We start from the raw sequence: 27,660 nt of genomic DNA, 5'->3' as shown, positions 1-27,660 counted from the left end.
TCATTATATTATTATTATTATTATTGTTGTTGTTATTATTATATTATCATTATTGTTGTTGTTGTTGTTATTATTATTATTATTATCATATCATTATTATTGTTGTTATTATCATTATATTATTATTATTATTATTGTTGTTGTTATTATTATATTATTATTATCATTATCATTATAATTATTATTATTTGCACTCTGTAGACATGGGGAGCAAAGTACATGTACTTAAGTACAGTTCTTGTATATTTATACATATTTTAGTTTGAGTATTCATGGCCTCACTTCTATTCCCCTACATTACAAAGGGAAATATTGTACTTTACTATTTTTACTCCACTAGGCCTACATTATAGTTTATAGTTTTTACCAAATTCAGATTTGACATATTCTATGATCAGTTTATAAAATATGATAATTCGTTATAAAATTATCTATGCAACCAGCTACAACAATAAAATGCTAGTAAAACTGTAAAAAAAAAAAAAATCCAACAGTTATTATAGTATATTACAGATATATTACTTTTACTTTTGATACATTTTTGCTGATGACCCTTTTGTACTTTTAATTTAATTTGTACATTGTTTAGTTTTTAAAGGATCTGAATCCTGCTCTCAACCTATAACGTGATGTGTTCAGTCAGTTTAAGTTATTTACTATTAAATCTGAAAGACACAAAAACTAAAAATGACTGGGCTTATTGTATTTTACAATAACGTTTTATGATCCAACAGTGAATTATAAAGAGCAACAGGTATCCTTAGTGTCTTAAGGTAGCCTGTATTGTTGTATCTTGGGATAGTGTATTGATATGACGTATACCCACTTTTACTGTGAATTATGAAAATAAAAGGCCAACTAAACTAAGGCATGATCTGTTACTAAACCTGTAATAGTTAACAACAATCCCAGACTATGACTGCTTAATGACTGAGAACTAGCTGAACTGATCAGTATAAGCCCACATCATCATCTGACTCCTTTAAAAAAAAGCCTGAACAAAAACAACTTCTACCATTTTTTTCTCCTCTTCATGACGACAGTAGTGATGTGGTGGTCACGAACGAGCCGGTTCAAAAAACCGGCTCTTATAAGTGAACGATGGGAGCCGGCTCCCGTCCGAGAGCCATTTATTTATTTATTTTTATTAGTTCAAGGCAGAATGATAGGACGATCTTCTCCGCGCCGCGGGCTCTCCATGCACCGGCTGTGACTAAATGTGGTGTTAATGACGTCCGTGCGACCAATCAGGTGATGACAGACAAGGATCATACCATCAAGCAGGGAGGGGCGTGACGCGCTGACGGTCTACAGGTACAGAGCAGGAGGTAGAGGAGGAGAGAAAGAGAAGTGCGGTGCGGTGCATTGCGGTGTGTTGCGTTTGCGGTGCGTTTGCGGTGCGTTTGCGGTGCGGTGCGTTGCCCTGTGTTGCGGTGCGGTGCGGTGCGTTGCGGTGTGATGAGGTGCGTTGCGGTGCGGTGCATGAATAGCAGACAAGCTGAGTGACAGTCGGAAATGAAGCAGCATGTAAAATTATGTTATTCTGGAAATTATAAGGTTTAGTAAAATGATATTGAATAATTTAAGTGATATATGTGCACACATACTAATCATAGGTCAAAACAGCGCTAAATTTGGCTGAATTATAAAAAGGCAGAAGTGGTAAAACGATGAGCCGTTTGGGAGCCGAAAGAACCGGCTCTTCTTGGTTGAGCTGAGCCAAATGATCTGGCTCACTAAAAAGAGCCGGAACTCCCATCACTACTAAGCAACGTCCTGCCGACGAGAGATTCAGGAAACAGATACAGCTAAACTAACTAACATCAAGCTACCTACCGGCAGACCAACTGACAGCGGAAACAACATTTAGCCTCCGAAGTAAAAGCATTTAGTGGGTTGTCACAACACAAAACCTATAACAAAAACACACTTGCACCTGATAAAGTGTTCTCGGTGGAAAAATTAATTTTCATTCAGCAAAACAGACGTAGCGTCAGCATGACAAAATTAAAATAACGCTGTTAACGTCAGCTACTCCTCAAAGATCAGAGCTAAGGACTATAGAAAGGAAGCTCTTACACGGGATTTGGGATTGGGGTATTACGCATGCGCAGTGTAACTCAAGACATACTACGCATGTCTTATACCCCATAGATATGACGCGTTGATGACGCGTGATCCATCCTTCTTCAATAGGCCTTGATCAGAGTTAACCATTAACGCTCTTAAAATAGTATAAAACACAGCTATTATTGCATTGTTTGTCTGTTTGTTACAGTTTAATGCATCATTATTATTATTTTTTTAATCTCTGCTAGTTTCGTTGACTGACACGTGTCTTATACAGCTCTGTTCAGTGAGTAACGGTTTTATTTTAACGGTTTAAACGGAAACGTATTCAAATATGCTAGTTAGCTTGATGCTAACTGGTCCGCTAACTTCTGTGTGATCAGCCGACTGAGCATGGGGTCCGTTAACTCGCCGTTATTTCCTCGCTAAAGATAACATGTCGAGTGTGATGATATAGTCGATATTGTGCTTGTTTCGTGTAGTTTGATTGTGTTTATAAACGGGAATACTAGCCTGGATGCGTAGCAGCTAACTCTTCTCAGCGTCCTGTGAGCACTGCTAGCTGTGATGTGATTATGAACAGTCGGATGGGGACGTTATAATTGGCATTATCACAGCTAAATGGCTTCAATAGCAGCCTTCATTTGACGCCTGCATGCTGGTATTATTGAGAGCCATTTGAGCTCCGCAGTCGGGAGGAAGGAACCGCTATACAGTCTTTCTTTAGGCGGAAGAGAGACCGTCATCCATCCACACACACAGACCACACTGTAGTCCGAGGAGAAGATGTCTTTCTTCAATTTTCGGAAGATGTTCAAGTTGGGGCCTGATAAGAAGAAGAAGCAGTATGAACATGTGCATAGAGATGTTAACCCGGAGGAGATATGGGACATCATTGGGGAGCTGGGAGATGGAGCGTTTGGGAAAGTGTACAAGGTGAGTTAATGTGTTATACATCCGCCTTTTCTAACCCATTTCTTAAGACACGTCCTGTTTCATGTTATTGCTGCATGCAGATCATAATACATGAAAATGACAGCAGTGTTCTCGTTCAGGCCACATCCTCCAGGCCCTTTAGACCCCCAGTATCTGAGATTTCAAGTGCATGCTATGACAGCTTTCATACTGTATACTGTAGGCCTACTTTAACTATTACATGCCTACTAAAAATCTTCCTGTTAAAGAAATACATAGACATATAGGGCTGTTTTAGTGACGTGTGTCAGCTGTATATATCCCATCTCGGATGTTTAAGGTGTTGCATTATCATGTTGTAAATATGACTTTGCCATGTCATTGAGTTGCACTTGGCCCTCAGTCAAACTGTTGAAGGTGTGGTTCACCACCACCACAGAATAAACAATGGCTTCACAAATGTCAAACTCAATTGTCAAAAGGTTGCTATGAGAGATGAGAGGACACACAGATAAAAGAAAACCTGAGAGCAGGTGATCTTAAAGCTGCAGTGGGTAGAATCAGAGCAAATATGATTTTAAAAAAGTAGTTTTTATATAACTATATCACTATATCCTGAGAGTACAGTGCATGAGACAGGTAATCTGAAAAAAATCATGAGCCTCTGGTGGCCTCCGGTGCTCCTATGGCATCTGCAAGATTTCACAGGCCGGAGGAAAACAACCAATCAGAGCTGAGCTGGAGCCTGCCGTCTCTGAGCAGCTGTCAATCAATCGTGAACTCCGATCAAACAGTCAAACTAGGCAGCGTTTATCAAATATGAATTAATATTCTGTTTCTGTAATGCCTATTTTTCTCCTCAAATGTTTTCAGAAACATCTTGTAGTTTGTGACCCGGCAGCCATGTTGAGATCAGTTGAGGAAATACCAAGCACCGCCCACCAGCCAGAGCACAGCCAATAGGAACGCTCAATAGAAACGCTCTCTCTCTCTCTCTCTCGCTCTCTCTCTCTCTCTGAAATGACCTGTGATTGGCCAAAGTCTCCCGTCATGGGCTAGATTTTTTAAAGCCTGAAAACAGAGCCATGAGGAGGTGCAGAAGTCTAGTTTTCTCTCAGAACACTTGAATTAAAACATGCTAAAAGGTTATTATGGAGTTTTTGCCCAATGATGCCAAAAATATTCTGCCTACTGCAGCTTTAAAAGTCAAATGTGCAAGTATTTTGTTTATACCATACACTGTGACAGGTGTACAGGTGTGAATGTAAATTTAGTGTTGGGGTTAACAGTTTGTCACTTCAGGTTGATGGTCTGATTGTTTCACCCAACACATACTGTACATTATACATGAGGTGGACACTGGACACAATGCCCACAACACCAGTACAGTATAATGCCATGTAATAGAATAGCCCCAAAGCAATTCAGTGGAGAGAGTCAGGGGGGGTGGGGGAGTTGTTTCCTTCTGCGGTTATTTCTGAGGCTGCAGTTTGCTGTGTTGGATTATATAGCAAGCACCACCTGTAATCTCTACTAACTGACGTACAGTACCTCTACAGGTTATCTGTGTGTGAATTTGTATTGGGCGGAGAACACAAGGTCAACAACATGAGAGAAATTCAACTCTATAGCTGTATATGTCTTTGCGGGGAGGTTAAATGCATAATACATTCATTAATACAACTTCTTTTAAACAACCTTCAAGAAAGGACTGAGGCTTATAATACAAATCAGACACAGACACCTATCAGATGAGAAAAGTATGTAAATTACTCCTATTGCAGTAACCTCTGCAGCTTTCTCTCTTTCTCTCTCTGTGACTTATGTTGTCCCTTCCTGGAACTCGTGTGATCAAATAATGGAGCTAATGGTCCAGAAAATCTTCATTTGCAAGTCTTATTAGCTGATTAACTAACTGTGATGAAAGCCAGTAGACTTTCATGCCTACACAGATATACACAATATATTGTCTCGCTGTTCACTTCCCACACATAGAGGGATGACTTGCCTTCATCAGGTCACATCACTCAACTCGGACTACGTATTTCACAGGCTTTTGATGGCTGTGCCTCATTTGGGCGGGGTGACAAAAATAGCCTGCGATGTGTGAATCAGCTGTTTTAGAGAGTGAAAGAGAGAAGAGTCAAGCACATAAACATAGGTTCACTTGTGCCTTTAATTAGTGAAGAGGTGTGCCATTTGTTTGGACAAACTGCTTATATAATTCTGTTGTCAGTTCACATAGTCAGATTGGCATACATGTCATACGTGTGTTATTATGACACCCACAAACTCTTTTATTTAATCCCTCAAGACAGATGAGTACAGAGAGTTTACCATAAGTCCTAAGTGTATTATAAGTGTCACGTACAGTGCATAATGACTGAAGACCACAGGCAGTATTAGCTAGGGCTGACCCAAATGCTTTGAAGCTTCGACCGTTGCCATGGTAATCGACCTCCAAATCAGTATGTATAAATCCCAAATTAGCCTATGAAATAAGGAATAATCCCACATTATTCATATTCAACATTAATTATTATTAGTTATTCTCAGACGGATATCGCTGTTGGTTGTGTGTACAGTAGTGCAGCAGCGACACTATGTCGAATACCTTTGAATATTTCTCACCGAAGCTTCGAAGCCCAAAAAATGGTATTCAGGACACCCTTAGTATTAGCGATGGCCTGTGCTAGACAGGCGTCGGCCAGCTCAAAGGGAAAGAGACAGGGAGTGTGTCAGATCTGAACTGTGTAAATATAGTGTGTGACACACTCCGCAGCAGTTAGTCCTAACAGTCCCTCCCTTTTCGTTTTCCTTAACTCCCCAAGATTGTGTCTGTATCCATAAACATTAAGCCCAAAGCTGGCCTTAAAATAACTTCTCAGCTGCTTGTTTGACAGGTTGTCAGGTAATTTTTCGTATTAGTCTCTTCAGTACCTCCTAATCAGGAATGAAGATTTTGGGGCTATTTGTTATCCGTGTAGACGAGCATAAGCCATTTCCCTATTAAATCATAGATTTATTTGGTGTAATCTTCAAATTACTGCCACTGTAACTTCATGTGACCTTACAGTAGGTGTATCAAAGTGAAAGGAATGAAAGAAGAGAGAGAGAAAAGGAAGAGGAGGAAGTGAGCAAGCGTCACAAGATCAGCTTTTGTTAGTGTAGGTCAGAAGATGATGGGGTGTATTACAAATATTTTGACTTCAAATTGTTGCTGTGGGTTTTTCTACAGTTATTTTCCCTTTCAATATATAACAACCTGTTATCATAAAGTCCCTAGGAAATGTATTTATAGAGTTGTGATCTTCTGGGTGCTACACAAGCCATAAAGTGTTTATTGCTCTAGCTCTTTGTCTTAAATGAAATTGTTAACGTTGATGGATGCTCTTCCATAATAGCCACTCTATACAGCACCGCCCCAGCAAAGTAAGCCAAGCTGATTGTTCTCCAGTCCAGCCAGCAATATCAGAAATGTATTGAACAGCATATGATGCAAGCCTTTGTCGTCGATGTTGCTTTCAGGCTCAGAACAAGCAGAACGGGACCCTCGCCGCCGCTAAGGTTATTGACACAAAGACGGAGGACGAATTGGAGGATTACATGGTAGAAATCGACATTCTGGCCTCCTGCAACCACCATCACATCGTCAAACTGCTGGATGCCTTCTATTTCGAGGGCAAACTTTGGGTAAGTAAGCAAGTGCCTGACTGAGAGAACTGTCTTGTTTTTTTTTTTTCTTGTGTGTTGCTGTTGATTTGAAGCCAAGGAGACACAGAGGCAGTGAACCGGTCACGCATGGAGACGCACAAATTCATCACAAGCCACTATTCGTTATGCTGTTTCTCAAAGGACTCTTACATCATTTGATTTAGGGATTATAGCAGTGCTTCTTTTTTTTTCCCGTCGCCTACATTTGAAGTGTTTAAAACCGGTCATGTGGCACAGTCAGAGGCTAGGACTGCATGTTCAACTGCAGGATTGCCTCACAGGATCGCCTGACCTCCCAGAGGTCATAGGTCATAATCTTCCAGCTGAAGTCACAGGCATACTCCCCATTTTGACCATATTCTTACCCCCTCCACACAAATCTTAAGCAGTGAATATTGTGTCTTTATAGTGACTAGTGACGGTGAGAAAATGTTCCCACCGGTTAATAAACAACACGGGTGTTACTGATTACACCGGACATTTTACAAGAAAAGATGACGCTCAATATCTGTTGAGCGCTTACTTTGATCTGTAACGTCGGATAGCCGTGTGTCTAGCCTATCCGGTCGAGCTTTCGCTGCGGGGCCGCAGGTTTCCACCTTGCGACGCTGCTCCACACACACCGGCTGTGACCGCTCCGTTCTCCGCACGGTGATTGCCTCATTAACGTTATGGTTCCCTTATAGCATTTGGTTTAAATCTGAAATATTGCCAAATAGGCGCTTTTGCTTTTCGCTTAGACAACAAAAATCTTCCGCCATCGTATTGCCTGTCAACTCTCTCTCGTCCCGTGTGTGAAATCTGACTCCTGCAACTCTGTGCTGAGACTCTGTACGTAGCAAACACTTTCACTCTGTTTGTAGCATTCATCGTCCGACTATATATTGATAACACGGCACTGATACACCAAAATGAACTAAATGGGTTTTATTTCTATAAAAAAAGCAAAACGACGCTGGGGGGCAGTGGGCAAGTAATGTAATTGGTGTATGCCTGAACATCATTTAACACCGGTAACACGACTACCGCGGCAAGCCTAATAGTGAAAAAAGAGTAAAACTCCCTAAACCCATTTTTATAGAGTCCTGTGCCTCCTTCCTAAGCTATTTTACTGTGAGAGTTGAGTCACAGTGCAGCTTTAATACATGGTCAGTAGATCTCCTTCTGTGTGCAGTAAAAGGCCCCAGAGCAATTAGGTCCTGGCAGGTGGTGTCATGTGACCGTCCCCGGTGGACTGGCCACATCTATGGGAAGATAATGGAGTGGTTTTGGTGGCTGGAGAAAGTGCCTGAATAATTCAGAGATGCATGCAGGTTGTCCCTCCGGCCCCTGTCTTTAAGCAGCATGATGAATGTGTAACTGCCGCTGCTGTGCACGTGTTGAGTTAATGTATAATATTTTTTCTACGAAAGATTAATCAAAGAAAATACGTTGCTAAAAAAAGAGGGGATTTATTTGCATGCATGCATGTTCAATTTAACCTGAGTTTAAGATCAACACCTGCCAGAATTATCGTACATCAACTACATGCGAGATTCCCATGGCAACGATACATTGTTATGCAGAACAGGAACAACCACTCAGTTTCTCCTCTTTGTCTGAGTCCCTAGAAGGCGATGCTGCTCGGTTGTAGCTTTGATTGATTTTTGTCTATCATCTGATACCATCAGCTGCCAATATATATGAAGTGGTGGTTGGGCACATTACATCTGCTGTTACTACTGAGGTCAGGAGCTGGTCTGTTTTACTTCTCTATAACAGTATTAGGGAACAGTGTTATGTTCATCTAATGCTCCGTGAACTGATGAATCCATAGTTCTCTTATTATTAGACAGCAGGTGATTTAGTTAGTTAGTGATTTAGGCATTGCATCATTATGCTCAAGCCTGATCTTTTACTCTAGCTTTAAGTTGTATATTATTATGAAACTAGTGAATGTAAATTAAAATTGTTATCGTCTTTAACTCCCTTGCTTATTTCATCATTAGATTTCCTTTCACATGCTTTGATATGCACATGTAGAATATGTGTTTGTGGCAAGAATTGAACTGTCTGTACTCCAGGAATGAAATTGTGTGTAGTGCATGTGACATTTTGACTGGAAAGGGAGTATTGGCTTAAGGCTTTATGATGTTTACCCAAATGAGGAAATCATTTTTCATCAGAATGTATGGTGAAATGTCCTGGATGTGAGTCACACTCTAAAGAATAAGAGTTGTAGAAATTGAAATTGTTCTAACAGGATGACCCACACACCTTTTGCATAATTAATCGTGCTCATTTTTTCATTTTTCGTCGCCAGCTTGCAACTAGAACCTCTGCTGATGTTTCGATCCAAAGCACAAAGATTGTCCTGAAATGGAAAAGAAAAGATGTGTCTATAGAGGATGCTCAGCATGGCTGTTTAGTGTCTGATCGATTGGCTGCTTGGAATGTCTCCACAGCATAATCAATAACATAGAAAAAGGGGTTCTGATGCCTTTCCTATAAAGGTCATGTTGTTCGCCTACCTACCTTGAATAACACTTCTTTATTTTAAGCTTATGCTGTGCTATGAGAGGAGTTAAATTGGGGCATGATGGTGCCTTAAAATGAAACTCGTGAGCTTGTGTTTACAACATGGGAAGTCGTATGTCATATACATATGGACTCTTCTTGTGAACACGGTAAACACGACCACATTTGAATTACTTTGTTTTACCATTTCAGATTCTGATTGAGTTCTGTGCGGGTGGTGCAGTGGATGCCATCATGCTGGGTAAGTCCCTCATCCAATGCAGGAAAACAGAAAAAAAACACTATAAAGTCCTGGATCTTTTCCTTTGCTCCATCCTCAAGTGCCAGCTCTTTTTTTTATTATTCCATCCAGAAACCTCCTCTGTGGGATTTTTTTCCCTCTCCCGAGTTAGAGAGGCCATTCCAACTGTGTAATTATTGTAGCTCAGATTTCAAGGAGTGGATAGTCCACTTCTTCTAATGCCTGCAGTTTCTCCATCTTATTTTGAAGCCTGAAGAAACGCCTCATCCCTTTCTCTTATGTGTGAATTACAAATATTAATTCACTTCACTGTTGGGTGTGTTGATTCTGCTCTGACTGGTCTGACTCACCTATAATGAATTCCTTCCCCCAGATTTGTCCAGTCATACATGCTGGCTAGTGTCAGGGTGGAGATTTGCCCTCCGGTTGCTATTGGATACTATCAAGCCATCACAATAGTCTGTGTCTCTAAAAGTGGATCACAAAAACTACATTAACCATAATCACTTGTGAAGTAATTTAGGGCTGCAACTAATGATTATTTTCATTGTTGATTATTTTCTTGATTAGTTGTTTGGTCCATAAAATGTCAGAAAATGGTGAAAAAATATCAGTGTTTCCAAAAGCCCCAGATGACGTCCTCAAATGTCCTGTTTTGTCCACAACTCAAGATATTTAGTTTACTGTCATAGAGGAGTAAAGAAACCAGAACATTTTCACATTTAAGAAGCTGGAATTAGAGAATTTTTTATTTTTTTTCTTAAAAAATTACTGAAACTGATTAATGGATTATCAAAATAGTTGGCAATTCATTTATTAGTTGACAACTAATCAATTAATCGATGCAGCTCTAAATTAATTGTGTGTTTATCAACAGAACTGGAGAGGCCCCTGACAGAGCCCCAGATCCGTGTGGTGTGCCGCCAGACCTTAGAGGCCTTGTCTTACCTCCACGAGAACAAAGTCATCCACAGAGACTTGAAAGCAGGGAACATCCTCCTCTCCTTGAACGGAGAAGTGAAACTGGGTAAAAGAAAAAATCTGTCATCTTTTGCTGCTGCATTTGCCACAATAATATTTCTCTAAATGTGAAGGATTATTCACGTTAAGGTACTCACTTCAGAATTACTACACAGAACAATAGCTGATCCATTGTTGATTTCTGTCTGAGATGTCCTCTAGACCTTCCTGCAGGGCCAGCACTTATAGGCTTAAAAGGCTAATTAGTAAAGTCAACTGTGGGAACCCTTTTGATATCAGTGCTGTGGCAACCAGCTGAGCTACGTGACTTTAGGGATAGTGGTGCACAGGACTGTGTTTACATACAATAAAACTGGAATGAGTCATTCATGCGGTGTCAAGTTTATAAAAAACAAAGTTACAAAACAAAGTGACGTGTTTTCAGTAGCCCCGAAGGAGAGAGCTGTATTTCTTTATACACCAATTGTGTACTGGAGTCGGTGATACATTGAATTTGTTACATAATATTCCAGAAGTAAAAGTATTCACGTTGCTGCTGTAGCATCCATCGCTGCTGGTTCCCTGATGATTCATGTTCTGTAGGCAGAGGGTTCATGGCGGAGCCTGGCAAACAATAATTATCAAGCAGTCAACAGGGACTTAATGATAGATCTCTCTTTCCCTCTAATGTCTGCATACTGTAAGGGATGGGAGAGAAAAGAGAGAGAGCAGGCTGAACTAGTTTCACAGGTAACAGAACTGCTGGGTGAGATGACAGGATTGAAGCTTTTCTGCCCACTTATGGGGTTCATATTTGAAAGCTTGAAGCAGGTCAGTTAAGATAGAATTCTGATATAACTGCGTGGCTTTAGAAGAAAAGTGATAAGTGTTATTTTAACGTATATATTCTAGGGCTGTGTATTGGCAAGAATCTGGCGATGCAATACGTATCATGATACAAGAGCAAGGCGATATATTGTGATCTTTTTAAAATCAAATTTTAGGAAAACTGTAATAACTGCATAGTATAAAGACACACCACCATCTGAGTAAAAAAAATGTCACTATGGGGACTAACATCATCACACATGAATACAATTGGGTTAATTGGATCCACAAGAGTCTCAGCTTTCCAGTCATACCCAATTTATGCAATTCTCTGTCTGTTTAAGGACCCCAGTATGCAGAAATATTCAAATACACTGTTTTTAGAATAGGTGAAGATATCACGTTTATACTGCATGCATAAAACTGCATGTTTTATACCCAAAACTGCATGTGATTATCATAAAGAGGGCATGTCTGTAAAGGGAAAACTCATGGGTACCCATAGAACACATTTTTATTCACATATCTTGAGGTCAGAGGTCAACGGACCCATTTGAAAATGGCCATGCCAGTTTTTCCTCTCCAAAATTTAGCGTAACTTTGGAGCGTTATTTAGCCTCCTTCGCGACATGGAAGTATGACATGGTACCAATGGATTCCTTAGGTTTTTTCTAGTTTCATATGATCCCAGTCGCTTCATCCTAGCTTTACAACTGAACCCGCTACAACCTCAAAAAATACAGAATAGCAGCCAGGTCCGCCGGTGGGCCGTCATATTTTTAAGAGGTTAATTAAAAATCAATTCAATGCTTTGGAGAATCTATACAGTATTGCAAAACATAATATTGCGATACTCATGTGTATCGATATTTTCTTACACCCCTAATATATTCCATGGATTCACTGTTTAACACAGAAAGTGTCATTATACAGTTTGATGCACTGATGAGAAGAATCCTAATTCCTTTCTACTTTCAGCTGACTTTGGGGTGTCTGCTAAAAATACCAAGACGTTACAGAGAAGAGATTCTTTCATCGGCACTCCATATTGGTGAGTCATGCAGCCTGCATACAAGAGGGCATTTACCCCTTTCCATCTGATAGTTGTCCAAGTGTGTCTTACAGCTATGATTTTTCTATGCGGTGGCACAAAAGCTGTCATGGAATGTGGAAACGGAAAAAGGGCAATTCAGCAATTTAAATGCACATTGTTGGATGACCTCAGCTTTGAATACTGAATAGGCTCCCTATCTTTCAAATTCCAGACTGAAATGCACACACATGCTATTTTATTGTCTTTTCACCCCTCAAGAGTGAAGAGAGTTGACCTTCTGGGATTGGAAAGATATCAAAAAACACATTCGCTCGCAGTCCGAAATTAGCTTCATGCTAATTATAAAACCTTCTAATTTTGCAGGATGGCCCCCGAGGTGGTAATGTGTGAAACTTCCAAGGACCGTCCGTACGACTACAAGGCCGACATCTGGTCCCTCGGGGTAACGCTGATAGAGCTGGCGCAGGTCGAGCCACCCAACCACGAGATGAACCCCATGAGAGTGCTGCTGAAAATAGCCAAGTCCGAGCCACCCACGCTCATGCATCCCTCTCGCTGGTGAGATGGAGCGCTGGCGATAACTAGAGAGGTGGCACTGGAATGTTTCCGGATTGGAGATAAGGATATGTTGACTGTTTAATGTGTGAAAAGCTTGGTGAATTGTTATTGCTTAGCTGAATGGCCACAGGGGGAAGAACGGTATTAATTTCATTATGCAAAGCAGGACCCAGGGACACTTACTCATGTCTATGGGCAACAAACTGATTGTGTTTTATTTATGCTTGAAAGGTCACCAGAATTTAACGACTTTCTGCGGAAAGCACTCGATAAGAATGTGGACAATAGGTGTGGCACATGGCAGCTGCTACAGGTGAGCTGCCTTACTCCATTCACTCCCTACTGTTACCTCACAGTACACAAATCATCTACGCAGCTTACAATATAGCCCAAAGAATGCATACACACTTAAATGAAAAATCTGAATTTTCTGTTTTGAAGGATAAAGATGTATATTTCTTGTGTCCCTGTCCACCTATGTAGCATCCTTTTGTCACCAGTGTAACTGACAGCAGACCTCTCAGAGAGCTCATAGCCGAGGCCAAAGCTGAAGTCACAGAGGAGATCGAGGATAGCAAGGAGGAGGAGGAGGAGGAAGAGCCTGATACACCTTCGGTATGTGGTTTTATTGGTGTATTTATATAACAAGCATAACTGTACTAAACAAACTATAATTTAAATGATGATTTGATTCATGAAAGACATATTGTTGTTTTCATATTTTTGTAACTGTTGGCTCAGGCGGCTCCTGGGCACAAGCGGGCGCCATCGGATGCCAGCGTAGCCAGCTCAGAGGACGACAAAGTCCCGCCAGCCCCCTCCACGCTGGAATCTGTTACGGAAAAGACGGAGGCCGAGCCTGCCGACGACCGGACCAGTGATAAGCTCTCCGACGAAGGGCTTGGAACGAGCGAGGTAGACAAGACTGAGGAGGAGAAACTCAACGAGGTGTCTGATGCCAGTAATGAAGACCTGGCCTCCGGGCTAATAGAGCTGCCCACTAAAGACTTCATCTCACAAGATCCCACAGAGTCTAAACCAGAAGATGGTCCATCTGAAGAGAGTCCTGCTGAGCCTGTTGTAACACAGCCAGAAGACACTGTAGATACAGCGGTTACACAAGAACTTGTCACAGATGGTCAAGAAGCAGAGGAGGATCAGAAGGAGACACAAGGAGAGAAGACAGAGGATGAACCTACCGAAGTAATAGAAGAAGAACGAGAGCATGAGGAGGTGAAAGAAGAGGAAGGAAAGGAAGCTGGTACAGAAGAATCCAGAGAATCACAACCTGAAGATACACCCGAAGAATCCATATCACGAGAAGAAAGCAAAGAGCCAGATGAGGAGACGTCTCAGCATAAAGTGACCGAGGACAGAATAGAAGACACAGCTAATGGCACAGATGTAAATATAGACACACAGAATATAGAATCAAATGTCACAAACATAAATGGAGACACAAAGTCGAGCGCGGATGAATCCTCCGCTGAGGTTTTGCTGGAGAAGGAGGCCACAGAGAGTCAGGCAGAGGAAAAGCCTGAGGATGAGGCGCCTGAGCAGCCTGAACAAGAGAACCAGACCAAGGAGGAGGTCAATCTAGAGGAAAAGGACCCAACTGAATCCACAAATGGAGTCGTTGATGAAGCCAAAAACATCTCTGACGATTCAGAACAAGTGGTCCCATCATGTAAAGATGTCCCAGCGAAGGAAGATGAGGAGAAAGCCACTCGTGCAGATGAGAACACTTCCCAAGATACGGTCTCCGTCCCCGAGAGTGAAACGGATTCAGAAAGCAAGATCGAGCATGGAAGCCCCGCTGTGATCAAGTCGGATTTGGAGAAGGACTCTGACTCTGGAAGCAGCTCGGCCGCTGATAGCAACAGCCTCGACCTCAATCTGTCCATCTCCAGCTTCCTGTCCAAGAGTAAAGAAGGGGGCTCTGTGTCTATGCAGGTAATATAATCTGTGCCTAACTTACAACCTCAGTTGTGAACACTGTTTTGATCATTTTGAGCCACCAAAACCTCCTTGTTTCATTTCATTCAGGAGTCAAAACGTCAGAAGAAGACTCTGAAGAAGACACGTAAGTTCATGGTGGACGGTGTGGAGGTCAGTGTGACGACATCCAAGATAGTGACAGACAACGACACCAAGAGCGAAGAGATGAGGTTCCTGAGGTACGTCTGCATCCAACCTGCTTAACCGTACCGTCGGTCTAAATATGTGACGCGTCCTATTTAACGGGCCTGCCTTCAAATAGTTCTCGCTCATTTCACAACTCACAACCCACAGTGTTTTACAAACGCCAGATGGGTTATCTCCCGTGATGAACGCTGCATTATGTTACTGTCATCTCCCACGTTGCCTTTTAAAGACATGAGACCTGCTGCTCCGAATGTTTACACAAGTGCTGTCTGACTGTTTGCTGTTGGGTTCGCGACCTTATGTCAGTAATGCACACAGTTAACTTGTATCAATTTAATAACTAGTGATTCAGAAATGAGGAGACCAGACCCATCAACGCAGCTATTAAATGGGAGACTAATGTGTAACCAATCTTAAAATACATATAAGAAAAATATATAGATTAAACAAACCATAAAATCCCATCTCATAAATGAAAAATATTTTTTTGTGACTAAAATCCGACATCATCAATGACAAACTAATGAATTTGAGATGTGTAAATATGGTGGCCCCCCCTGACTGCACTGTTGGTGTGGTTTCCTCAGGCGGCAGGAGTTGAGAGAGCTTCGCCTCCTGCAGAAAGAGGAGCAGAGGGCCCAGCAGCAGCTGAGCAACAAGCTGCAGCAGCAGAGAGAGCAGATATACCGCCGCTTTGAACAGGAAACTACCGTGAGTCAGTTTGTTCGTACCGCAGTGGTGTGATGTTTTTTTTTTTTATTATTTTGCCAACTCCTAGGAAATGAGCTGCTTTGTCTCAAAGTAGATCTAAATCTGACGGAGGGACTTACTGTACATGAGTGACGTAGCCAGACACCAGGCTATCTCTATCACTTACTGTAGCATTTACTCAGTTAGAAGTGGAAATCCTCTTTAAAGGGGACCTATTGTGCTTTTTCCCTTTCCTTTGGTGTGTTATATAGTTTTTTGTGCATGTAAAAGGTTTGCAAAGTAACAAAGCCCAGAGTCCTCTCCAAAGGGAGTTACTCTCCCCCACAGAAACTCTGCTCCTAAACTGCCTGAAACGCCTTGCTTGAAGTCCCGCCTTTTCTTCTGTAACGTGGTGAAATCACCAAGTAAGACATTTGCATAACGGCTAGTTTGGCACACCCTCAAACAAAGCTAGTTAGAGCGGAGCTGGAGCCGAGTCCAAAGAGTTTGGTTCGGTTGACCAATCACAACAGTGGGCCAGTTGACCAATCAGAGCAGACTGGGCTTTTTGGGAGGGGGCGGGGCAGGAGCTCAAACAGAGCGTTTCAGACAGAGGGTGAAAAGAGGTGCTGCAGCACAGCCGGTATGAGAAAAGTAAAGCGTTTTTTGAATAGTACATCATGTAAACATGTGCTAGTAGAAACCCAAAATACAAGTATGCATCTGAAAATAAGCATAGGTCCTCTTTAATCATTGATGGTGACAATATTAGAAACTTTAATTTGAGTCTGTCATACTGTCTTATAGCCAGGTTGAAATGATGCTATAAACATGTCTTTTACAGTTAATTTTCCTAATCAATAAAGGCCTGGGTGTTGATTTTTAATAATCCTATGATATTGGAACACATATAAACACTTCTAGTCATCATGTCAGGTTGATGCTAGTTTCTGCTTATTCTGTTCCGCGCAGGCTAAGAAGCGTCAATACGACCAAGAAGTGGAGAACCTGGAGAAGAAGCAGAAGCAGACCATCGAGCGACTGGAGCAGGATCACACCAGCCGGCTCCGAGACGAAGCCAAACGCATCAAAGCGGATCAAGACAAGGAACTCTCCAAGTTCCAAAACATGCTGAAGAACCGGAAGAAAGAGGTACTGGTGGCGTATGGACGTTTCTGCATGGTGTTGCCTTTTAGTGGGCTGATTAGCTCCTAACTGGGAGAGCTGGGGGTCGTAAGCTTTTGCATGTCATAGATACGAGCTGTTTAATGGTGCATGCGTTTAACAACTTAGCCGGTGGCATACTTGGCTGTGTCATATTAATCCTGTGGGAGTGGTGCTGTTCTAGTGCTGTACGTGTGCAAATGATAGCAACAGACACACTGTGCTATCTTTCTCCTAGATGCTGCTAGCTCCATGTTGTTGTATCCATTATTCATCTGCCCCGAGGCTTCTGGTTGCCTCCTACGCAGCGCTGTGCTACTGAGTCTGTTTGTTATTTTTAGACAACTATTTAATAAAAGTTCAGTTTTAGGCTAAACATTTAAGCTTATGATGATGGTTTGCTGGGCTTGGTATAAATATGTTATGTCTTTATTAGTCTTTTCTGCCTCTTTCTCTGCTGCAGCCTTAAATGCTTCGTTGGGTGTGGTTGCAGTTTTCGTGTTTCGCTTTAAGCAGCTTTTTTTATGTCAACAGCGCCGATTGGCATCCATTGTGTATTTATGATGCCTGGTGGTCGTCGTGCTGTTCGCAATTTGCTTTCACTTGCAGTATATTTTCAATGTACTTAAAAATAGTATTGCAGGTTGGCTTAAAGTGGTTGCATCAGGCCTCAGCTATGTACTTTGTTGTAGTTGTTTAGCTGCAAAAATACTATTGGCTATTTTAAATACTTTTTTGTTATTTGTAATGTTGTGTTCTTAATTCAAAATGTACTGTTATTGTGTATTTAACTAACCATGTCTCTTGTATGAGTGTGTGAGGTGGCTTTGGTCATGGGATGGCCGACTTTTGAAGATTTTTCCGAGTGGTGTTGGGATCATTTGGGGAAATGATAAAAGCTTCGCATCAGAGTAACTGATATGGAATCATCTTTAACGCGTATATATTCAAGGATTTCTTTGTCATTATCACACCGAGTTACACACAAGAATACAAAAGTATATAAAAAAAATAAGTAGACTAGAATAAATGGAACAGGAAACAGAGGTTAGTGGCTGGAAGAAGAAGCTGTCTTTAAAACGATCGGTGTGCACCTTGATGCTACGATATCGCCTACTCGATGGTAGCAGTGGTACCTCATACAACCCCTACTTCAAAACACCCAAACTATCCCTGTAAAGCCGGTAGGAACCAACAAGTCTTGAATTATTTTATGTTTGGCGTGACGCATCAGTGAAGTCCAATCTGAATCCCGAGAGCTTTTGAGCAGTCCACATGTCAGGACTGTTAAACATTCAGCGGTCGTAGTCGCCAGATGATTCCTACTCAGTTACTCTTTTCTTTAATTTCTGGAGGCAAAATAATGATCTTGATGGCTGTGGGACTTAACTGAATGCAAAGTAATACAGGGGGAGCTGTTTCTGAGACTGATTAACTTCTTCTGCCATGTACCAGTCAAATCTTTCTTCTGACAAAACTCGTGACTCGACTGACTCGTGCAGTTCAAACTCACAGTTGTGACAGTCGCAGGTCATGGGAATCAAGCATGCTGACTTTAATCGGTTGGTGGCCGGGTGCAGTAGCTCTCCTCTCAAAGTGGGCCGTGCATGTCTCCAGCTGTTGTTGGCCAGCTTTGTTAGATTTTCAGAATCAACCAGTTTCTGCACATACATTGTAGGCCAAACAGGAAGTTGGAGTGTCACCCAAACACATGAGAAAAGAGCTCATGAAACGCATAAAGGAGGACCTATCGCTCCTTAAGACCGCAGAGGTAAACCATCACCTGCTTCTCTCTTACTCTTCTTCTCCCTCTCTCCCTATAACCTGGTCCATTCCTGTAAAGTATTCACATGCACACAAACACAACAATTACTGTGTCTGTAATCGCTCCGTATATGTATTTGCTACCTAGTGAACTGTAGAAACTGTGGTGGTCTTAAGCCATTATGAGCAAAGATGCAAATCAATGAGCAGAGCTGCTTCATGGCCAAATCTGGATTCACAGAATAGTTGCATCAATGTGATGAAGTACCTTTTATCTTTTTGACTAGTCGATTGACCGAAACTTCAAGTCATATCTTAGGGCAGTCAATCAATTGAAATATTTAATTGCAGATTAATCGCATTTTATTGCATTTTTTTATCTGTTCAAAATGTTCCTTAAAGTGAGATTTGTCAAGTATTTAATACTCTTTTCAACATGGGCGTATGCAAATATGCCTGATTCTGACTACCATCATAGAGGACAAAGAAAAACAGCAAATATTCACATTTAAGGCAAAGTGAATATCTTTGAGGTTTTTGAACTGTTGGTTGCACAAAACAAGACATTTTCCATTCATTTCTGACATTTTATAGACCAAACGATGAATCATGAAAATGATCAGCAGAATAATAGTTGCAGCCCCAACAAAAGTATACATCCTGTGATAGATTTGATCCTTAAAATCGCACAATGGAATAGGGCTGCATCTGATGATTATTGTCAATTATTTTCTTGATTAATCTATAATCTAAAAATGTCGATCAAGTGTTTCCTAAAGCCCAAGACGACGTCCTCAAATGTTTTGTTTTGTCCACAACTCAAAGATATTCACTTTACTGTCATAGAGGAGTAAAAAAAACAGAAAATATTCACATTTAAGAAGCTGGAATCAGAGAATTTTTGCTTTTTTTCTTTAAAAAAAAAATGCCTCAAACCGATTTATCGATTATCAAAATAGTTGGCAATTAATTTAATAATTGACAACTAATCAATTAATCATTGCAGCTCTGCAACGGATCCAAAAATGTACAAATCATAGCATGTGTACTACTATTACTACTAAACATCCCACAATGCAATCACCTTCACCTTTTCCCTTTGAGATTACTTGTGTGGAAATTACAGTTATGTCACGGCACACTCGTCAGTGGCGGTGATGCAAAAATGATGATGATGATTCATACGTGTCCGCTCTCAATTTACTACTTCACCGTAGAGTACCGCCGAGTGAATTAATGAAGGAGGGAGCGATTGCAGACACAGCTTTTTGTTTCCACACTTTCCATCTGCTCTGGAAGCCCTCTCCAAACTTAGTTTTTCCCGTGCATCTTTTAGGAATTAAACATGAGTCATGTGGACAAAGGCCCTCTTTTCCTTGAAAGGTAACTCGTAGATTATTAACACTCCATGAACCAGGAGCATGGAAAGTAACAAAACTGCTTCTTTTTTTTTGCAAGCTGGATTAAACCCAAGTGCCGCTTTTCGAGCATGAGAAGACGAGAAGAGTCTTAATAACTAATTAATCGACTTTCTCCTAACATTTATCCAGATCTGTGCTGTGCGCCTTAAACTCACCGATATTCCCAAAGTGGAAAATCTCTTACATAATTTAGGAAGAATCAGTGTGTGTGCTAGTGTGTGTGTATGTGTGTGTGTGTGTGTGTGTGTGTGTGACATCCTCAGCCTGCTGTGTGCTGTCTGTACCTGATCAGGATGAGTGCGCTGTGTGCTCTCCTCCGCAGGCAGTGGCCCAGGTTATGATACAGTCTTTTCAGTTGTCCTCATGCGCACTCTTCAACGCTCAGATGCAGGATGTAAGTCCCCCACCCCCTCCCTCCGTGCCCTGTTTCTCTCTGGCCCATACTTAGATGTGAGAAGTGACAGGATAGTCTGTGATGGTTCAGTTTTAAGAACAACACATGTAAGCATGGGCGGTGTTGTTGGTTTTTTTTGAGTGTTGTCATCACTGTGTTTTGTGCGGTGGTTCTCTCTTCCTCTCCTGCTCAGTATATTTCCTCCACCAATCCACAAATGTTCTACATCTAGTCTTGTGTATTTTCTATGGTGTTACACCGCTACGTTGAGTCTGGGAGTAAACAGTGCTCTCTCCCAGAGGTGGTGTAAGTCGTTGATCCCCTTCTGTCTGGATCCGTGTTTGTCTCTGTCAGCCGAGGGCCAAATATAGACCGACTGCCTCACAGGATGGATGTAAAAGTCACTTGTGTTGTTGGTTACAGTATCGGATTTTAACCATCTTAATTTGGATTCAGCAGTATGATAACAATGTTACCTATTATGGGTTTTATTATAGGTTCGGAAATGCATCCGATACTGCCTAAAATTCGGTATCGGGTGTCGGCTAGTACGCCAGTCTATGCGCCGATCCATAATTTATTAACCAAAAAACAAAATCAACTTGTTGAACCAGTCAATTCTTCTTCGCAGTTCCAAAACAGTAGCCTTCACTGTGGACTTGCATTTATATTAGGGCTGTCAGTCGATTAAAATATTTAAACACGATTAATTACATGATTGACCATAGTTAATCACGATTAATCGCAAATTAATGACATATTTTTTATCTGTTCAAAATGTAACTTAAAGGGAGATTTGTCAAGTATTTAATACTCTTATCAACATGGGAGTGGGCAAATATGCTGCTTTATGCAAATGTATGTATATATTTATGATTGGAAATCAATTAACAACACAAAACAATGACAAATATTGTCCAGAAACCCTCACAGGTAGTGCATTTAGCATAAAACAATATGCTCAAATCATAACGTGGCAAACTGCAGCCCAACAGGCAACACCAGTGTGTCAGTGTGCTGACTTGACTATGACTTGCCCCAAACTGCATGTGATTATCATAAAGTGGGCATGTCTGTAGGAGACTCATGGGTACCCATAGAACCCATTTTACTCTTTCAACCAAGAGTGCTTTACACTACATGTCAGCATTCACCCATTCACACACCCATCAGGATCTAATCTAAATACTCATTCACACGTCGATGGCACAGCCTTCGGGGGCAATTTGGGGTTAAGTATCTTGCCCAAGAACACTTCGACATGTGGAGGAGCCGGGGATTGATCCAACGACCTTCCGATTGGTGGGCAACCCGTTCTACCTCTGGATGTATCATGGCTGCCACTAGCAACTACTGTCCATTATTCATACATGGTCAGTAGTTAAACAGCTGTTAAATAATAAAAATAATAATAACTACATTTTTTTTTTATCATGCTGGTATCAGATCATTACTCGGTCTCAACCAATACCGCAAGTTCAGGTATCAGAATCAGTATCAGTTAGGAAACAATGGTATCGGAACATCTCTATGTGTAATCATATGCCCAGTTATGCCAAGTCATGGTGAAATAATAGCAATATATAACCGCCAATTTGCCACCAGCTAGATAGATGAACTCTCAATTTTTTATTTTGCGCAAGGATAGAAAAGAAAATTTAATGAATCGATCATTCCGGCTGATTATGTTAATGAGTCATGCATAACGCAGGCTGAGCTCTGGACGGCGTGAACGTCAATGTCGATGTTGTCTCACATAAAACTGTGAATCTGAATCTTTACTCAACTGGCAACTCTTTCTTTCACCTCCATTGTGGATCGTTGCCATCCATGATCTCTGAGTGTCTCCTCTACTGATTCCAGCTGATGATGTGACATCTTAGTGCTTTGTGTTGTTCTGAACTCAAAGTGAATGACTAGATTATAGCATTTACTTTCAGGCAGTTTTGAGACATTATATTGTGCTTTCTCTCTCTCTTGCTCTTTGCTGTCCCCTCTGTATGATCTCCTCCTTGTCTTCCTCTCACTGATCCTCTCCTCTCTGGCTCCTCAGGAGCAGGAGTTCCTACAGAAGCAGCAGCAAGAGCTGGACGGAGCTCTGAAGAAGATCATCCAGCAGCATAAACTGGAGATCACCACTATTGAGAGAGACTGTCTGAACCACAAGCAGCAGCTGATGAGAGGTGAGAGCTGGAGGAAGAATGACTCAACAGCAGCCCCTTTACTACAACGTCACATCTTTACATTACTGCTTACCACCTCCTAGAGACATGCAATCATTCACAGGGAATATGTGTTTTTTATCATTGCATAGCAAAGCTGGTGGAAGCACGGATTGATTTGTAGCATGCCGTTGTGGTGCGTTCATGTGCTGATGAGAAACATGGCGACGCTCCCAGGTTCTGATTTCCTCACAACACAGCTGAAGGCACCACGTCAGCAGACTCATCAACCCTAGACTCTTAGACTTCGTTTTCCATTAGATTTGACAAACATGACGTGACGATTTAACTCTCAAGCAGCTCAAACATCCTGTGTAAGTTACATAACAGACAGACATGAAACCAAACAACAGCCTGAAAGGTAGAAAAAAAGTCTTCCTTTTCAGTGTCGACCAGTAAAGGGGCCGGCGACACCAACAGTGTGTAAATACTGACAGTGACACGCAGACATGTTACAGCTCGTCCAACTTGCTGACAGCGTTTCCCGTCATGTTTTGTTTTCCTCGCTCTGCTCGTCACCAGCTGTTCATGCATGTACACGTTTGCCAACTCACATTTAACATGGCCTCACGTGATGTTTTTTTGTATGTGTGCACATGTGCGTTTTGTAGCTCGAGAGGCGGCCATGTGGGAGTTGGAGGAGCGCCACCTCCAGGAGAAGCACCAGCAGCTGAAGCAGCAGCTGAAAGACCAGTACTTCCTGCAGAGACACCAGCTGCTGAAGAGGCACGAGAAAGTAAGAGCTCGGGAAAAAAAATCTACTCAGTACATGTCTTTTTTTAATTTAATGCCGCCGAACTCAAAAGTGTGTGCGTGTGTGTGTGTTTATAGGAGATGGAGCAGATGCATCGTTACAACCAGCGGCTGGTAGAGGAGATGAAGAACAAACAGACTCAAGAGAGGGTTCGTCTGCCCAAGATTCAGCGCAGCGACGCCAAGACCCGCATGGCCATGTTCAAGAAGAGCCTCCGCATCACAGCCACCGCGTCCGTCACGCCCGAGCAGGAGAGAGAGCGGATAAAACAGGTAACGGACACTGTGGACTCATGCTGCGGCTGTTTTTACAGTTTCTGTGAAGCAAAGGGACTGAACATGCATGGTCCTTTTTTTAGCAACATTATGTCACACTGGCAAACAGTCACACCGAGGATCTGCTCCAATACAAACACTCTTAATTATCCCAGCCCGACTGCAACTTTCCAGTCACCGTTTCACAAACTTCACCGGCTCCATCGTCCTCAAAATGCTGTTTCAATTTAGTTTTGTTCAGATGAGACCAGTGGAGGAACTCTTAAACATCTTAGAAATTATCTGCAGCCATGGCCGGGTCACTTCTGCATAATCACCTAGACAAATCACTTTAAGGTAGGGTCGGTAAAGCTGAGAAACAAGCAAGAGTACACTAAATTTTAAGAATGATTCACCTGAAAAACCCAGCCCAGTGTTGCCAACTCTTTTCCAATGAACGTAGCTAGCAGCATTAGCTCCAAAAGTCGCTAAATCTAGTGAGAAAGTCGCCAAGTCGGCAACACTGACAGTCCGTCCCTTCAGGCCTCCCTCCAAGGCCACTCCCCCAAAATTATTATTATGAACATGAACAACAGACATGGCTGTTATCAGTACTCACAGCTGTGAAGCTAGTAGCTTGTGGAAGACTCCGGTGACAATGAATGCACGGGCAGAGTGTGCGCAGGTACGTAGACAAGCAGGTAGGTCTTTCGGCCTGAAAGAAATGATTGGACGGGTTTATTACAGTCCTGCGACAGCCACAGATACATTTTTTTTTTATTTTTTTTTGTCAGAGCATTTGATTTATTCATTGATGTTAAGAGAATTTCAACAAATATAACATAAAAAGTATTTGAACAACACTAAACATACCTTTTTAATAACTTCGTTTGAGTTTGAGTTGCCGTTACAGTTGTTTGTTGTTGTTGTTTTTGTCCTCGTGGTCCAGTTTGCGTCTCAGGAAGACAAGAGGCAGAAGAACGAGAGGCTCCATCAACACCAGAAACACGAGAACCAGATGAGGGATCTGCAGCTGCATTGTGACTCGAACATCAGGGAGCTGCAGCAGCTACAGGTGAGGCTACAGCAAGTTTGTGACCCGGGAGCCATGTTGAGATCTCTTGAGGAAATACCAAGCACCAATCACATGACTGGAGCACAGCCAATAGGAAGGCTCTCTCTCTCTGAAATGACCTGTGATTGGCCAAAGTCTCCCATCACTGGCTAGATTTTCTAAAGCCTGAGAACAGAGCCATGAGGAGGTGCAGAAGTCTAATTTTCTCTCAGAACACTTGAATTACAACATGCTGAAAGGTTATTGTGGAATTTTGCCCAATGATGCCAAATAAATGTTGCCCACTGAAGCTTTAAGCATTGGGCTTGTTTTCTCATCTATGAGCACAAACTAGATTATAAATAGTGGATTGTGCCTATAAAAGGATTATTAGAAATAAAAAATGTGAAGAAACGATTTTGATCTCAGGACATTGTGCTGTGAAAATAATGGGCAATTAAAATAATAAAAGCAAAGTGTAAAGTAAGCAGAGAGTACAGGAGGTGTTAGTTCATTAATCCTGAAGCCACGTGTGTTGACCCACATTTTCTTCCAGAATGAGAAATGCCACCTTCTGATTGAACACGAGACCCAAAAGCTGAAGGAGCTGGATGAGGAACACAGCCAAGAGATAAAGGAGTGGAGAGAGAAGCTAAGACCCAGGAAGAAGGTATATTTAACACCCATTTACTCCGTTAGTGATATAATCCTCAGAGTGATTGACTCACTTGTTTGTATCTGCCGCCCCCTGCAGGCGTTGGAGGAGGAGTTCACGCGGAAGCTCCAGGAGCAGGAGGTCTTCTTCAGGATGAGCGGCGAGTCTGAATGCCTTAACCCCACCACCCAGAGTCGAGTATCCAAATTTTACCCCATCCCGAACCTGCACAACTCTGGTTTATAGCCTCGCTTATAGTCTGTATGCGCTACGAGACTATCAAATGTGGCTGCACTCACAGACTCTTCCTGGTGGAGCGACGTCACCGTTACTGATTAAAAAAAATGTCTTCACCGCTTTGATTCCGCCGTTAGTGAGCATGACGTGCCTACACACCGTTCCCTCACAGTTTTTCTCAGCTTGTTGGGAAATGTCCAATGATAATAATATGCACTTTTTTGAGCATGTTTGAGCAAATTTTAAAGCCTGCAGTTGGTAGCGAAGGCCAATCATGTTTTATTGTAAGCACAGCCTGCTACAGTATGAATGATCTCCAGTGCCTCATGTGTTATTTTTTTTCTGCATTTAGGCCCCTCAGTAAACACAGGGCCCCCTGAATGTCTTGCACTTAAATAGCTGGTTATCAATTCCCCCCCACAATCACAAGATGCTGAGAGATTAAACCGACTCTGAGATATTGTTGCTGCATGTAAGGTAGAGCTGGTACAGGGGAGATGATGTACTGAGTAGTTAAAGGGGACCTATTGTGCTTTTTCCCTTTCATTTCGTGCGTTATATAGATTTTTGTGCACGTAAAAGGTCTGCAAAGTTACAAAACTCAAAGTCCACGCCAAAGGGAGTTCCTCTGCCCCACGGAAACACTGCTCCCGAACTGCCTGAAACGCCTCGATTGAAGTCCCGCCTTTTCTTCTGTAACATGGTGACGTCACCAAGTAACACGTGCATAATACCTGCCTAGCGGCTAGTTTTGCACACCCTCAAACAAAGCTAGTTAGAGCGGAGCTGAAGCAAAGTCCAGAAAATTAGGTTCGGTTGACCAATCACTACAGCGTTGGCCAGCTGACCAATTAGAGCAGACTGGGCTTTTTGGGGGGGTGAGGAGCTCAAACAGGGCGTTTCAGGAAGAGGGTGAAAAGAGGTGCTGCAGCACAGCCGCTATGAGGAAATTAAAGCCTTTTTTGAACATTAAAGCATGTAAACATGTTCTAGTAGAAACCCCAAATACCAGTATGCACCTGAAAATAAGCGCAATAGGTTCCCCTTTAATGAAAAAGTCTGTAGTTGTAAGACTGTGTTATGGTATTCTAATGTCAAAAACAGCGCCGTGTTGGGGTCACAAGGCCGCGAGTTAAAATGAAACGGAACGTACTGTGTTGTAAGTGATGCGCTGAGTGAATTGTTACATGTGTGTACCTACATATGAAGTTCAATCAGATACTGTGCTTGCCACGAGGGTTTTACTGTCTCGAGAACAAGAATATATCTATTGCTTTAGCACATAGTTTCATTTCAGTGCTGTACTCCCACTTAGTTAAACACAGAGGTGACCTGTTACTTCCTGGAGAATGATGGAAAAAAAATACACCTTTGAAATGAAAACTAAAGGAATGTAAAGCTGTTGATTTGCACTGTTTTGCCACATGAGCTAAAGAAAAAAAAATATGCAGTAGTAAAACTGTCAATGTGTTTGTTGACAGTGAGTCACCTTTGTCTCACCCAAAGCCTATTCAAACTCCAAACTGACTGAATTTATTTTTACTTCTAATTTTACTTCTTTTTCTTCAAATATGCCCTTTAGTATTTTATGATCACATCTAGTTTTTTAAAACATGTATTCCAGATATATCGATGCTGTACTCGCTCTTTTCTGTGAGCTTTTTTGCTCTTGTTGTATGAAAGGTCAAATGCTGTATCTGTAAACTGGACGAGTTTCAATGTGTGACGTCCTTCGCTGTATTTTAGGAGCAAAAGTATTGATGGTTCACAAAAAAAGAGATTTCAAGATACCTGATTAGTTTATTTTGTCGCTGCATGTTCTAATGAATGCTGGGTTTTTATTGGGGATATTGGAGACAGCGTCTTGTGAATTACACCATATCCCCCATAGATTTCAAATATTCGTTTTTTTATTTTAATTTACAGCATTTCAATAAGTTGTCATTTTACCACAATGAATATTATTTTGATGTCAGATCAAATGTATTTAAAGTGTCTTTATAAATTGACTTTTTTTTGTTGTTGTAAATAAAATATTGACTGTATATT

At 41.7% G+C, this 27,660-nt stretch overlaps 2 protein-coding genes across 5 annotated transcripts in view; one reads left to right on the top strand and one right to left on the bottom strand.

Annotated features, from left to right (window-relative positions):
• The window catches only part of LOC141773912 (SH3 and PX domain-containing protein 2A-like), a 73,015-nt gene extending 71,010 nt beyond the window's left edge, over window positions 1–2,005 (bottom strand). The window contains exon 1 of the mRNA XM_074646078.1: window positions 1,937–2,005. The gene's annotated coding sequence lies outside the window, so the exon portion shown is untranslated. The remainder of the gene's footprint in view (window positions 1–1,936) is intronic.
• Window positions 2,006–2,190: 185 nt separating this feature from the next.
• On the top strand, window positions 2,191–27,656 carry slka (STE20-like kinase a). 4 transcript variants are annotated; one of them, XM_074646073.1, is made up of 20 exons: window positions 2,191–3,006; window positions 6,514–6,678; window positions 9,409–9,457; window positions 10,335–10,484; window positions 12,224–12,296; window positions 12,663–12,857; window positions 13,089–13,170; window positions 13,341–13,472; window positions 13,599–14,810; window positions 14,904–15,034; window positions 15,590–15,713; window positions 16,665–16,844; window positions 18,535–18,627; window positions 20,364–20,435; window positions 22,489–22,618; window positions 23,269–23,393; window positions 23,489–23,683; window positions 24,615–24,740; window positions 25,276–25,389; window positions 25,474–27,656. In XM_074646073.1, the coding sequence occupies exons 1-20, from the start codon at window positions 2,857–2,859 to the stop codon at window positions 25,618–25,620; spliced, it is 3,645 nt and encodes a 1,214-aa protein (XP_074502174.1). In that variant the 5' UTR covers window positions 2,191–2,856; the 3' UTR covers window positions 25,621–27,656. The 4 variants fall into 4 exon arrangements, with proteins under 4 accessions (XP_074502174.1, XP_074502176.1, XP_074502175.1 ...); XM_074646075.1 differs by lacking the exon at window positions 18,535–18,627 and having other exon boundaries at window positions 2,192–3,006; XM_074646074.1 differs by lacking the exon at window positions 20,364–20,435 and having other exon boundaries at window positions 2,192–3,006.
• Window positions 27,657–27,660: the final 4 nt, after the last annotated feature.

This window comes from Sebastes fasciatus, chromosome 9, assembly GCF_043250625.1.
Source record: "Sebastes fasciatus isolate fSebFas1 chromosome 9, fSebFas1.pri, whole genome shotgun sequence".
In the NCBI taxonomy this organism is placed as follows: domain Eukaryota; kingdom Metazoa; phylum Chordata; class Actinopteri; order Perciformes; family Sebastidae; genus Sebastes; species Sebastes fasciatus.
This window is presented reverse-complemented; position numbering and strand designations above follow the sequence as displayed.

Coding starts and splice junctions, on each gene's coding strand:
- slka (XM_074646073.1), top strand. CDS start 2,857: ATGTCTTTCTTCAATTTTCGGAAGATGTTCAAGTTGGGGCCTGATAAG. Junction 6,679..9,408: donor ATTTCGAGGGCAAACTTTGG/GTAAGTAAGCAA, acceptor TTACCATTTCAG/ATTCTGATTGAGTTCTGTGC. Junction 13,473..13,598: donor AAGAGCCTGATACACCTTCG/GTATGTGGTTTT, acceptor CTGTTGGCTCAG/GCGGCTCCTGGGCACAAGCG.